This window comes from Anticarsia gemmatalis, chromosome 11 (genome assembly GCF_050436995.1).
Source record: "Anticarsia gemmatalis isolate Benzon Research Colony breed Stoneville strain chromosome 11, ilAntGemm2 primary, whole genome shotgun sequence".
NCBI classification, from domain to species: Eukaryota; Metazoa; Arthropoda; class Insecta; order Lepidoptera; family Erebidae; genus Anticarsia; species Anticarsia gemmatalis.
The window spans coordinates 9,988,255-10,002,977 of NC_134755.1; the positions used below are offsets into that span (position 1 = coordinate 9,988,255).

The window sequence follows — 14,723 nt, forward strand, 5'->3', positions numbered from 1 at the left end:
CTGGAGACTAGCCAAAAGAACCAGACTATAAGTTAGACTTTAATCTAGGTACTTATAGTAGCAGATTAGGACCCACGACATAACCCGTTCCTGTTCTACTAGATATAAGTCACCAGGAATGAGATTACAAGCCTCGAGTTCTGGATGCTGTTATGCTTGATCTAGATTACTTTAGATAGGGTTGGGAACTCTTCCAAGAACCTCACACGAAATTTGGTAATTCCGTTACCTAACGCGTGGTACGGTACATACACATAATTTCGGAGTGCCGCTTATGTCGGGAGCGAATACTACTACCTACAATGCGTAAAGTAAAGAACTGCTATAAAAAGTCTGTGCCTACGTAAGTAGGTATTCTACTACCAGGGTGCAGATTCCCAAACACTACAATAATTTTAGACAGGCGTTATTGATTTAAGTCTGGAAGTCTAAAAATAGCACAGGAAATTGGAACTTGGCCAGGGAGGAGGTTGCGGCCTCCCTCTCCCCCGTGAGTCATACAGTTGCACGTACGTACGATTGAATCAATCATATCAGACTGGTGGCTAGACTAGATCCTATTAAATTAATGATATCTATCTGAAAAACCGAACGACAAAAAGAAATGACACCACAAAATGCTGGTGCTCTTATTTCCTGAGCCTAAAAACTACAAGGGATCGTAGTCTATATCGTTCAGTGTTGAATTAATAGTTTAAAGTTATTATCACTACCATGTAAGACAAAACAATTTACCTACTTAAGTTACTATTACGTCATATCCATGTATTTCAGCGATATAGATACGTACTTAATTATAGGCATAATGTAATACAGGTAGGTACTAAATTAATTTACCTACCCTCGGCGAACTTCTGGCTCGTTGCCATGGAGAGGTCAAGAGGTAGTTCTTATTTTGAGTTTGTAGTCGTCTTTGAATATCTATCATTTGGACCACAGAGTTGTTATTACATGTCCAATTAATTGTGATGATAACCACGCCTGCTAGACAATTACGCGAATTAGCTCCATATACCAACAACGTAATGAAGCCCAAATAAAGCTTTTTAGTAGACCAAGTAGCCTAAGCAACCACCTTTCTAGTTTACTATCGGTCATCAATCGTTGGTTTCTCAGAATAGTAGGTTAGGAGAAAAATAAAAGAATGCATTTATATCAACAAATTTATTGCAAATATGTTTGTTTTTTACGAAAAATATCTAAGTGAATACCTCCGAGTATAGTAAGAAAATGAAAACATGTCAAATTTTGATGTTAGCAGAGGTAAACTCTTAAAAAATAATGTCCAAATAATACATGATAGTCGTTATGGTTTCAGGCATTCATAATGCTTTACTTTGAGAAATTTTACAAAACATTCGCGATTCAGTACCAAAATGAATCCAAACCAATGAAGCTGCTCGGTATGCATTCATCTTGCGCTATAATAACACCGTATAATAAATTATCTCAAAGAAATGTAAAAACCAAATTCGTCCGTAACACAAAACTGAACAGTTATATAGTTTAGACATAAATAACATTATTTGGTGTCAATTGTTATCAGTTATCACTCGTTTTAATATTTCTACATAAGTTCTCACATTCATTCCAGTCTGCTACTAAAATTATAACAATTCTGTCATAATCACACATCACTAAAACCTTAATTTCAATGTAAATCAAGCTACCTAAACCAAAATTCAATGTCTACACTTCCTTGAGAGGTACAATTTTAAATAAACACATAACATAATCTTTGTAGCCGCAACATCAGTAACCATCCTTACGCGATTGGGATTCAGGGTTTAACAATATAGCAAATACTATTTCTTTCTATGATTGACTATTTAAACAATTGTTGTAAAACATCTTTACAATAATTTCACTTAGCCTAGAGCAAAACAAAATAAGGCATTTTCCTACACATGTCTATCAAACATAATTATCCAAATAGAAACTGTTCATGACACGTGAATCGAATCCATGGAAGCTACTACTGTTTCACATATTAATATGCATTGCAATTAGATTTTTTGTGAGATCAACACTCGTAATATTATTTGGTCCAATATTTTAAAAATAAAATGTTTCCATAAATTCGAGCCACATGTTCAACTTACACAATATTTTTGGCTCAACGCGTTTCCCCGTGAAGTCCATAACTTAACTAAACATCATCTCTTCCTCATAAAATCTTTTTTTATGAACTAGTCTTGATATTTTATTTATATTACATTTTTGTTATAAATAGTATAAGTAGGGTAATTAAATCGCTTCAGTTTCGAACTGACTACCCTTGCAAATGGATATAGGTCCGTATGTTTCGTGCTGTTCAATTTTCAATACTTGATGCTTTTTGAGTACAAGTAAACTGTAGAACTTCTGAGCCACCTGGAACAAACATAGAATAGTTAAGATTTTATTTAAAACTGTGTTGTCAGTCAAATTGTATTAGAAATGGTTGAGAATGTAGTACAAACCTGCTTTCTATTGTTATGTCTGGGTGCAAGATCTGTAAAGGAAAGTTGCAGTCCGGCGGCCAACTTGGGCTTCATGACTGCAAACAACTGCGCAGCTCTGCGATTCAATACTCTCTCTTCAAACTGTTCATCTGTTTCACCCGCCTCGCGCTCTCCGTCTTCCGGCTGTAGGGTAGATAAAAAGTAGATATCATTACAGTAATTTTAACTGGGGGAAAATTAAAGTTGTTAAGAGTGTGTATTATACTTACATTGTCCGGCGTTAAAGGAAGATCGTAGTCGTGCGCTGGACTGTGGTGACCATGTTGGTCGTCGTACCCTAAATTTGTCATTTGCATACCGTTCTGAAAATACAAGATAGAGCTTATGAAGAATACTGTAACATGACGCAAGATATAACTCAATAACAGCTGCATACTGAAGCATCACTCAATATTCAGAGGTAAGTATTTGAAGCTACAAACTTTCAAGCGATGAGGGAACCCGTAAAATCTAGGCGTCACATCAAAATACCTTTTTAAAAAGGGTAATAATGGCAGTGGTAGTGTGTGGTGCATACCTGGTAGTCGTGGTGGTCGTCGAGGCCGTGCAGCAGCGGCTCCATGGGCAGGTCGCGCTCGGGCGCGGCGCGCAGCAGCGCCGACACGTCGCCGCCCAGCTGCGGCATCATGGGCAGCGGCTCCATGCCGTGGCTCAGCAGCGCGCCTGACCACAATACACATCGTCAGTAACACATACCACAAAAGCAATCAACTACTATGAAATCTACTACATAAATTCCCGATATTACAAATCTAGTCAGCGTCAATTTCCGTTGAATTAATGATTGATCGGCAGCATTACATTAACTAAAAGATTTTTAACGAACACAAATACTAAACTTGAAGATAGAATAGAAATTTATCTATACTAATATTATAAAGCTGAAGAGTTTGTTTGTTTGTTTGAACGCGCTAATCTCGGGAACTACTGGTCCGATTTGAAAAATTCTTTCAGTGTTAGATAGCCCATTTATTGAGGAAGGCTATAGGCTATATATCATCACGCTACGACCAAAAGGAGCAGAGTACGAGTAAAAAATGTTACAAAAACGGGGAAAATTATGACCCATGCTCTCTTTTGTGACGCAAGCGAAGTTGCGCGGGTCAGCTAGTTGCTAAATATTCATGTACATGATTAGCCAAAATTTGAACCAAAAAAACGTAAATAAAAAAAAGTATACAGTACTTAAGTTACCTGAGGGAGTCATCCCTCCGTGCTGCAGTCCGGCGGGAGTCATGCCGCCGTGCGCCAGGCCGCCCGGCGTCATGCCGCTGTGTTGTAAGCCGGCCGGCGTCATGCCGCCGTGTTGCAGGCCGCCCGGCGTCATGCCGCCGTGCTGGAGACCCGCCGGCGTCATGCCACCGTGGTCCAGACCACCTAGCAATAACATCACAAATGATTAACAAATTAGTTTCCATCAGTTGAAAAACAGAGCTCAGTGAACGACAATAAATACCATGATAGGAAAGATTGTTGAAAAGAGCGACAAAAATCATAAATTATCAGTCAGTGTTAACAAATGGAAATGTGCCGATAATGTCTCTTTCGCAAGAGATATAAGCATAATCCTCTACGGCTGGTTGACTTAAATATGGTAGAAATTTCAAAAATGTTGTTTAGTGACTTACCCGGCGTCATACCACCGTGGTGTAACCCTGCAGGTGTAAGGCCGCCGTGAACCAGCCCTGCTGGCGTCATGCCGCTCTCTAGTAGACCCGGCGTCATACCTATGAAATATATAAATAGTTACAAAAACAGGCATAAAATCACGCTCCTATATCTATAAACTTATGCTCTATTTACCATTCATAGATATTGTCATACAGAACCGGTTATGAGTGCTATGCACATTTTTGACGGACTTTAATTTTATTTTGTACTAGCTGACCCGCGCAACTTCGTTTGCGTCACATAAGAGAGAATGGGTCAGAATTTTCCACGTTTTTGTAACACTTTTTACTCTTACTCTGCTCCTATTGGTCGTAGCGTGATGATATAAAATATGCTTTTTTTCACGAAAAACATTCTCAAAATTATTTATATCTCTTAATATAACGAAATCGCTAACGCATATCCGCCATTAAAACAGTTGCCATGACAACGGAATTTTGTTAATTCAGTGTCATTACAATATTGAATATTCGCGACTTCGTTCGCCACCTGAATTTTCCCGGGAAATGCGTCATTTTCCCGGGGTAAAAAGTAGCCTATGTCCTTTCTTGGGTATCAAAATATCTCCATACCAAATTTCATGCAAATTGGTTCAGTAGTTTAGGCGTGATTGAGTAGCAGACAGACAGACAGACAGACAGAGTTACTTTCGCATTTATAATATTAGTATGGATATAAAGTATGTAACATAAACTTACCACCATGATGCAAGCCAGCGGGCGTCATGCCGCCCGCAGCGAGACTCAAGTCACTATCTCCATGTGCTAGTCCAGCCGGAGTCATGCCGCCGTGAGGAAGACCACCTGATAGCATAATACAAATTATTTGTCACTCGTAGCCTCGGATACCTAGAATCTACGATCTAAGGATACAACAGTAGATGAGGTTTGGAGACTAAAATTATTTGAATTATATGCAACAAAAAGCAGTGCCTAAGATAGGTCAATTAAGCCAATGCCTCTGACCACAGAAAGGCAATGATCCTGGAGAAATACATAGTTAGATTGTTTTAAATGGCCACGGGCCTGTGCAGGCTGTAGTAACACCACTACTAGTAAAAGAAGACATTATTAGCGATTGATTACACCGCAAACCAGTCAATACCTATAAGAAAATAGTGACGAAATTGCATTTGGCTTTCGAATCACGAATATTAGTTTTTATTTTTTGAAGAATTTATGCATAAAGATTTGCTTGTTCTATAACATACCTGGTGTCAAAGAGCCATGTTGTAATCCTCCCGGCGTGAGTCCACCTTGCAGCAAGGAGCCAGGAGTGAGAGGTCCCAACACACCAGGCGTTAGAGGCGGGCCGAGTGAACTTAACATACCACCTGTAGGTATCATAAAGTCAAATTTTAGTAATGGCAATTGATTGTCGTGCTACTATCTACTTCATATAATAACTAGCTGACCCGGCAGACGTTGTATTGCCATATAAATAAACAAAAAATAGTGTCACTTAGAGGTATGAAAAATAGATGTTGGCCAATTCTCAGACCTACTCAATATGCTCACAAAATTTTATGAGAATCCGTCAAGCAGTTTCGGAAGAATACGGTAACTAACATTGTGATATGGAAATTTTATATATAAGATATCAAACCGGCTGTTGGGCAAAGGTTATGTCCAGAAGTGAAAGATAATTAACAATATTTAATTAAAATTAGCAAACAACTGTGACAAAAAGACGTTAGAAAATAAGAGGAGCTACTTCTGCTAAGATTGATTAAACTGAAAAGTAGGAAAAAAAAACAATTGAAGTGCCACTTTAAAGGAAGATACCGTCGTGGAATTAAAAACGAATAGTAATTGCTTCAGTTGTTTCTTGTAATTATTCGCTAGTTGGATGGTCAGTTTAAAAAGTCACTTAGAAACGTATGTTTGAATTGGTGTAGTTTTGATCTGAAGATTTTAATTGTTACTACAGAAAATATAATAAAACTATTAGCTAAAATAAAATCTCTGAAAACATAACACAGAAAATAATAACAGATCCTGTACATATTTTCGTATGTGATTCACCTGGTGTGCCCGGAGTCTGTGGAGGTTCGACGTCGAGCCGCGAGTCTGAACGCGGCGTCTGATATCCCACGTTGTCCACCGCCGGTTCGGGCTCTAACCGTGCACCATATATAGTTATGTTAATTTATGTGCGGTTAGATAGCATATGTACACGGTTATTGCAACATCACCATGAAATAAAACCATTGTCGTGTGAAAAGACGAACGACATGATGAAATGGAATGTGACAAAATGAATTTGCAAGAAATGTTAAGATTATTTTTATGTGTACGTAGTACGTATACGTAAGGTTTACGTACAAAGGTGAATAAAATTATGTCGCAGTGTTTTAGTGCGTAACTGTTTGATACTCTGATTGTAAATATTAATTATATTATGGTTTCATTATGTTATGCTCTTAACAATAAGGCCAGATTTAGATAATGTTGGGTTAGAATGTTAAGAATTTTATTTCATGGTAACATTTCAAATAAATGAGGTTGTTATGAAAATAAAAGATGTTTTCGACAGTCAAGAGCATCTGTCCAAATTATTGGCTGTACCTTACTAACTTGCGATTTTAACGTTAACCATAAAAACTTGAAAGTTATGGGGAAAGCGTAATATATTATTTAGAAGTGCGAAAGTCATAACAAGTGATAAATGGGTTGAAATGAACCAAACCAAAGCATGTTCATGCTGGAGTGTCAAACCATATCCCGTTGTCTTCAAGCTGTGTGCTAAGTACTTACCGACTGACGGTTCGTATTCCTGTGGTACAGGTGTAGGAGGTTCTAAATCGGCGGTTGACGCCGGCGCCGGCGTCTCCGGCGGCTGCAAGGACTGGTAAAAGAAAAACTGTTTTTATTTTAAGATAACGCACTTTGCAGATCACTTGTTGGTGATGAAAATACGTAGCTGTCTTCTTTGGAATTAGTTTGAATGATTAAAGGAAGATTGGAAGATGATGGGTTGATTGTATGAAACAGGACAGGGATATGAAAGGGCTGATAGGGATGAGGGAAGGACGAGAACATGATCCAATTGTTTTTGGTTAGCGGCAACCAAAGGCGCTATTGAATGTAGCAGACGCAGCGGCTGTACTGGTTGCTATAATAAACTTTACAGTTTACTTCTTAGTTGCCATACTAATAAACGCAGTGTGCACAAGGATTAGCAACTATCCTTTTCAATCAAGTTAGAAACTACCTGTGACCTACCTAAAGACAAAACAACACAAGTGATTCGTGCCAACGAAAAGTTTATTAGTAAGGCAGTATTAGTGGAACATATATTATAGTGATATTTACCTCCTCGTGCCTGCGCTTGCGTGGCTTCCTGGCCACGCTGGGCTCGGGGTCGGGCGAGCGCGCCGCCTCGCCCTCCTCCGCCTCGCTGCGTAGCGTCATGTTGCGCTGGTATTTCTGTAACATCATACAATATACACGTTGTATTCTTATGTAAGGATTATAAGATCATTCAAAGATGACGATATGATGTTATGACACTTGCAAAAAATAAATTGCAGGTGATGTATTTATTTGATCCAATTATAAATAATAAAGAAATATCCTATAATAAAATTAAACTGAAATGTCACCATCAGACTTTCATTTTACTGTTATTTCAACGTAATCTTTTAATAACAGCAGTAATACACGTTGCCAAAACTTTTTTTTTCAAAATTACGTCATTATAATTTCCAATTCACTTTGTTTTCGACTTTATTGAATTGTAAACGAAATTCGTACCATTTATTCCTACTACGTTTTAAAGATACTTGCGGTCGTACCATGATACATACAAATGGGTGAAAGTATAGAACTTTGCTTTTTTAAAGTCTATTAGACTCTTACCTTGAACAGTACTCTCGAAGGTATCGGCCTAGCAGGTAAAGTGAACAGTTTCTCCACTCCACCAGTCTCCTTCCAGTGCATGAGTCGTCTGGTGGGCGGCGCCAGGTCCAACGTCGTCACGATGTCCGATGTGTTGCTGAGCTGATTCTTCATCTCTTCACCAGATATGTTCTTCACTTCGTCCACAATGAGCTTACGCTTGCGTTTCGCTTTTGTTATACCTGAGAATTAATTGATGTGATAACGAAGTTGTAATAGTTATTTAAATATGACTGGATTATGCGCGGTTGTCATAAATTCATGTATTTTCAGTGATATGGTTCCAAATGGAGAAAATAATCCAGTGCCTTATTCAGACAGACCATTTCATAAATAGGTAGCTTTGTCTCTCTGATAGGGAAAAAAATGTGACATACGAAATTAATTTTTAAAAAGGCACTAATTCGAAAATCTTAAGTACGCTAAAAGCTAACTCAAAGACAGTTTTTCCTAAAATAAATCAGTCAAATCAACTTCGATTATGTCAAATCAATTTCGATAAATATACCTTTGAGTACAGTAGCGTCAACGGGTGCCAATGCGAAGGATTCTTCGTCGTTGTGCAACAGTGTAGTGTTGTCGGCGACACGCTCCGGGGAACTGGGCGGCGGCACTTCAGGGCCTGGGGTAGGCTCGGGAACCACTGGGTCTACGTCCTGATAGAAACAAAACGTTAAATATAATGGTGGCCAAAGAGTTTTGTCGTTCAAAAATGTAAATAATGAAAATTAGATGACTGAACCTTAGTTCAAGAAAGAAGATTGATTTACCAAACTGTGTATCAAAAATATCTTATAAGTTTTGAAAGTGTTGGGTCATGTAGTTTAGTTTTCTTGTTAGCTATTCATAATTCTAGAATATTAATAACACTTACCATAGCTACAGGTGGGAGTGGCGAGGGCGGCGCGGGCGCTGGTGGCGGCGCCATACTCTCAGGAACTGGAGATCCAGCCCAACTGTAGAACAAAATATATTATTAAGTTTACCATTTCTACAAATCGACAAGTATAAGGTGATTAAAGTTGTTAAAAATGTCACAAAAGTAGCTTTCTTATGTGCTTTTATGATCAGCACAATATAAAATAAAAGTGTTTAGTGAGTATATACCTGTGCTGTGGCGAGTTTCCAGCATCGTAGTGGTCTCCCATATCATCGTCTGAGTCTGGTGCATCAGCAGCCGCCATGTCACCGCTCGTCTCTCCTTCATTCACTCCCGCTGCGTCTATCTCAGCCTGGGTAGCAAAAAATATTTAGTTAATGACAATTTATAAGCATCACTGCAAATAGCTGCAAAGCAGATATGGAATTTGACTGAATTTCAGGTAGGTTTCAACTGATTCTGCTCATTGCTTGAGGACGTGAGACGCCTGGATATGTGGCTCAGTCAGTAAATGTCCCAAGAGTTCTTAGTTCAATAAACAAATTTACATTATGTTTGTTATATGGAACCATTTGAAGCGTCAAAGATTCACTACATATCGGCTCAATAAACAAAATGTATGGTGTGAATTATACCTGTAGAGACTGCGGCTGCGCCGAGGTGCCGGGCATGCCGGAGGCGGCGGCGGCCGAGCTGCTGCCGGCGGTGACGTCACCGAACAAGTCGCCCTCGAACAGACCACCCGCATCTGAGGGGACACATAAATATTGTAAGGCTGTTTTTACTGTGCTGTTTTAGAAATGTGTATTGCGTACAGTTTCTTATTAATGACCTGTAATGCACTTCAACCTTTTTTTTAGATGAAATGATCATGATGTACCTTTGTTGCAACAAGATGCAAATTATCTTCAAGCTTAAATGACAATGAATGGAGTATTATTTTTGTAAAAAAAAGATTAAAGAAAACCTGTAAATATTACGTACCTAGCCACTATGCACAGAATTTACAATCGGGGGCCTAACTACGTAACCAGGAGAGATAACCCATGCTTAATTTATGCCAAATGGCACAATATGGAACCTGTTTTAAGGATAAAACTTTATTCAATACCTTCTTATGTAATCCAATTAATGGTTTATAATTTATTCAACTACTATGTTAAAAAATGACATGATTTTATGTTATTTTAAATTTCTATAGCTAATATTCTATGACTGATAAAGTGAACATGTTGTCTCAAACTAGGCTTGTAACATAAAAGATACTGTTACTCACGTCCAAAATCAGGGACATCTGCAATATTCCCTCCGAAGCCGTCGTCAATATGGGTGGGTGCAGGTTCCATGCGTCTCGACACTGCACCCAGCGCCGACACACCGCCCAGGGAGCCGACTGTTTCCTTACCACCCAGCTCCAGAGAAGACCCATCTCCGAATAGCAGGTTACTCTGCAAATAGAATACAATCGTCAACTTGTGCATAAAGCACATCTGTTCATTGTCATTCAATGTCTTGAATATGGTAAGAGGATTTTCAGTACTATTTTATGCTAATAAGTAGTTCAAAGTGATCATAGAAGAGAAGTTTCATTGTTTTTTAAATAAACAGAAGAATTTTTTCGACCGAAAATTTTATTTCCAGCCCTCCCTCATTACATGAGGAGACTCATGCCCTGCAGTGGTACATTATAAGTTACATTTATGTATTAAGTCGTCGTTAGACGCTAACGCGGGATTCAGGATCGTTGTCAAGAATACTGTATGAAAATATCATATATTCAACAGACATTAAGATAACTTGTCATTGTTGCAATCAGTTGCAAATATGGCAGTGTATAGTTTTTAAAAATTATAACAAGTTGGTGTAATATCTCCATACCTGTTCCAAGCCGCCCTCATTTCCGATGGCCTCTCGCATAATATCGGGGTTATCTGTGTCGAACCCCATGTCGCCGAAGCCATCGTCATGTGTGACGAGGTTCAAGGAGCCATAGTCTTCGCGCATCGTGATCTCTTCAGCTCTTGACTGGTTCAGGGAGAACTGGGCTTCAATGTCTACCTCACTGTCGAGTTAATTGTTTTGTTTAGTTATTTATTCATTTTGGGGACTCCATACACAATATTTAAAGAGTAAATCCTATGTTATCTCAAGTAGAGCAAAGTCATAGAGAGTTTGATAATGTATTTAACTCTGATCCAAAAGATGGGAAACTGTAGTGGAAAAAAAACATAAACATGTGTGGCACTACATTATGGGATGCATGGAAGAAATTGAGTAATATTAAACTACTGTCCAATGAAAATACACTACAGCATCTGTCTTTATAAGTATTAGATGGGTCAATATAAAATCAAAATTAATTCAATAATGAGGCAAATGTAGACTGATCAGATTCTTTACAGTGGATTATGAAAAAGGCGATGTTTTACCACACATAATTTGTTATGGATTAAGATTAACCATAACCACTTCCATAGGAGAGTTTAGTTTTAATATTGCACCAGGTTTCTGTTTGTATACTCAACATAATTAAATGTGCATCCTTTTTATGTCTGCAAAATCTCTCTTGTGCTCATACAGAATTATCTCTCACACATCTATACTAATATTATAAAGCTGAAGAGTTTGTTTGTTTGTTTGTTTGTTTGAACGCGCTAATCTCGGGAACTACTGGTCCGATTTGAAAAATTCTTTCAGTGTTAGATAGCCTATTTATCGAGGAAGGCTATAGGCTATATAACATCACGCTGCGGTCATTAGGAGCGGAGTAGCAACGAAAAATGTTACAAAAACGGGGAAAATTTTGACTTATTCTCTTAGGTGACGCAAGCGAAGTTGCGCGGGTCAGCTAGTCACTCATACAGAATACACTAAGTATTTCTGTGTAGTGACATAACTATTACTACTAACCTACTTTTGATTGCAATATAAACATAGTTATTACCAGAAAATTTTGTCATAAATGCATTATGTGAAGGTAATCTATGTGGAACCAAAAAGTTAATGGTATTAATCTTTATACTTAAATTTTTACTTGATATCTATCAATGATATTGACACGATTTTTTTCGATTTCCAACATGAATGCCAAAACAAACTGAAAATATTAACAAGTTTATGTAATTTCTTGTTACTCTTAGTGTTTTCTGGTTTTAGCTTGTAATTTGTTATTTTTTATTAGAATTAAAATAAACACCTGACCTGAATAACGTGAATGTAGAATATCATAGAAATGAAAAATTGCAGATTGTATTATGATCATTTATAGAACAAACAGGTTTCAATTAAAACTTAAATCATAATTCTATTGGTAAGTAATCCAGTGAAATAAATCAGATTAAATGGTGTGGTGAATAATATTAGCAATTTTATTTCTTTTACTACTAAATTTAAGAGTGTTTAACTGGGTTATCCAACATTTACTTTAAACCAAAGTGAGCTTTAAATTATTTTAAGTATTAAATAGAGCTGACAAGTGACTTATCCTTCTACTGCATATTACACTTTGTTGTTGTATTATTTCTAAATAAAAAATAACTGAACAATTAGACCTATTTTATGCAATACCATATTAATATATGGGCCTGCATTAGGCAGAGAGTTAAATGATCTTGGAGAGGTAATTTCCAGCAGTGGACTGCTGCAAGCTGATTATTATGATGTTGATGATAATAAATGTAGGCCCATGGAAACATAACAGAAAATGATTGATAATTATGACAATAGTTACACTCTATTCTCGTTATTTTCATAAATTATAATTGTATTAAATTATATTAGAGAAGTCTTCCCAGATGATAATGACTAACTAACTATGCAGTTCCAAAGAAACAACAAAGAATTAAATGAAAAAACAGAAAATGATTGATATTAACAACAATAGATAGACTCTATTCTCTTTATTCTCATAAATTATAATTCTATCAACTCTCTAATGCATTGACCCACCCATATATGGCTTTGCACTTTTAGATCTTATATTACTCCTAAACAAAGTATAGTGATACAATTAAAACCAATTTTTTTTCAATACCATAAAAATATATAGGCCCATACACGGTAAAAGGTTAAAAAGGTGATGATACAAAAGAATAACTTACTTCAGCTCCGGCATAGCAGTGTCAAAGTCATGGAACACCTCAGGCAGGGTGATGGCATTCATGGCGGCCTCTCTGTGCTCCTCTGGCAAGTCCACCATGCCTGGCCTGAAGGCCATCTACAACAAAATATGGTCATTTATACTTCTATAATGTAGTTGCCTAAGTGAGTCATGTCAGTTTCTAACATAACCAATAAGTAGTCATGTTTTAGAACCAATAAGACTAGATAAAGTGGCTTGAATGAATATGAAGTAGTAATGGGTAATGAGAGCTAATAATTATTCAATTTTATCAATTAAAGCATGTCAATATTGTTAATGAACACAACTATGATATTGGTTCTTTATTTACAAACAAGAGTTATCAATTACCAATATTCAGTAAAAATTTACACACCTTGATTTTGACAAAGGCTTCATTGCAGTCCTGGAGCAAATACTTGGCCTTCCGCGAGTAAATCCTGACGACTCCAAGCAACAGATGGCCTGAAGTACGCAGGGCCATTTTCACTTTGGGTTTCAGGATGCCATCGACAGACTTTTCAATGTTTGTCTCAAAAACATGGGCCTTTGTTAACTTTTTGTCCCAATGGGCCGCCAGCCAAATTTTGGCCAGAGGGCCCTTCTTGGCCAGCACGAAATGTCCGTAAAACATCGTGATAGTTTACTACTTCCGGCTTGAATTCACATCAACCTTTTTCTGAAATGTAATTGTTGTATTGAAACACCCGGTAGTCTCTTTTGGATGTCAAATAATCACAAGAACACTGTATAACGCCATGGTATGTTTATTACAATAAATAGGTAACGACTATTATGAGCAATTTGGCGCCTAATCTTAGGGCACTTGACTAAGAGCCGCCAACAATATCCAATAGCAAAAAACACAGTAGAATTTAACTAGTAACAGTTCCACGAACGTTTATCGCATTTATCAAAACATTTACCAGATGAATACACCCAAAATTATAAATTTCACCTTTCACACACAACGTAAACATGACAACAATTACGCTTTCAAGATGGCGGCGTAACATAAGATTTATGAACCGTTGTTTTCGTTCTGAAACGTATGCCATGGCGTATTATTGTTTGCCACCAGGCACTTTTTAACTTTTTAGTTTTTATTATTAAGTAGAAAAAAGTAAAAAATCCGATTTATTTTATCTAGACATCTATACATTATTAATAAATACTGACAGCGTATGTAGCTGATTTTAGAACTATTTTATTGTAAACTAGCCTCGGCCCGCGACTTCGTCTGCGTAAGCTTTTCCGGGGTAAAAATATTCCCATGTGTTAATCCAGGATATAAACTAACCACCATTGTGTACCAATTTTCATTAAAATCCGTCCAGTAGGTTTTCACACTTTTCACCGTGGTTTTTTGTGAAAGAGTAACAAACATCCATTCATTCTCACAAACTTATGCAAGTAGGACAGGTTTTGAATCGTCCTAAGAATGTGAGATTGGCAGAAGATAGTTTAAAATAGGTACAATATAGGCTGGTTGTAATTTTTTATGAACATTTCTAAATATTCTTGTATATATACGACTCTTCTCTTATGCTATAATACTATAGGTAATTCATGTGTAATTTGACTGAAAATATAATAGGTACGCAATATTACTCCGAAAAATTTAAATTAACAACACTGAAAATAAAATT

At 37.2% G+C, this 14,723-nt stretch overlaps 1 protein-coding gene across 5 annotated transcripts; it reads right to left on the minus strand.

Annotated features, from left to right (window-relative positions):
• Positions 1-1,149: 1,149 nt before the first annotated feature.
• Positions 1,150-14,098, minus strand: vtd (RAD21 cohesin complex component verthandi). 5 transcript variants are annotated; one of them, XM_076119764.1, is made up of 21 exons: positions 14,001-14,098; positions 13,451-13,753; positions 13,055-13,170; positions 10,833-11,016; positions 10,231-10,402; positions 9,590-9,702; positions 9,182-9,306; positions 8,949-9,030; positions 8,583-8,730; positions 8,036-8,256; positions 7,490-7,603; positions 6,932-7,022; positions 6,200-6,292; positions 5,386-5,508; positions 4,874-4,978; positions 4,133-4,231; positions 3,690-3,881; positions 3,022-3,167; positions 2,714-2,806; positions 2,463-2,627; positions 1,150-2,373 (listed from the first exon to the last, which is right to left on the minus strand). In XM_076119764.1, the coding sequence occupies exons 2-21, from the start codon at positions 13,706-13,708 to the stop codon at positions 2,248-2,250; spliced, it is 2,766 nt and encodes a 921-aa protein (XP_075975879.1). In that variant the 5' UTR covers positions 13,709-13,753; positions 14,001-14,098; the 3' UTR covers positions 1,150-2,247. The 5 variants fall into 5 exon arrangements, with proteins under 5 accessions (XP_075975879.1, XP_075975878.1, XP_075975877.1 ...); XM_076119763.1 differs by having other exon boundaries at positions 3,699-3,881; positions 6,932-7,037; XM_076119762.1 differs by having other exon boundaries at positions 6,932-7,037.
• Between the last annotated feature and the right edge of the window lie 625 nt (positions 14,099-14,723).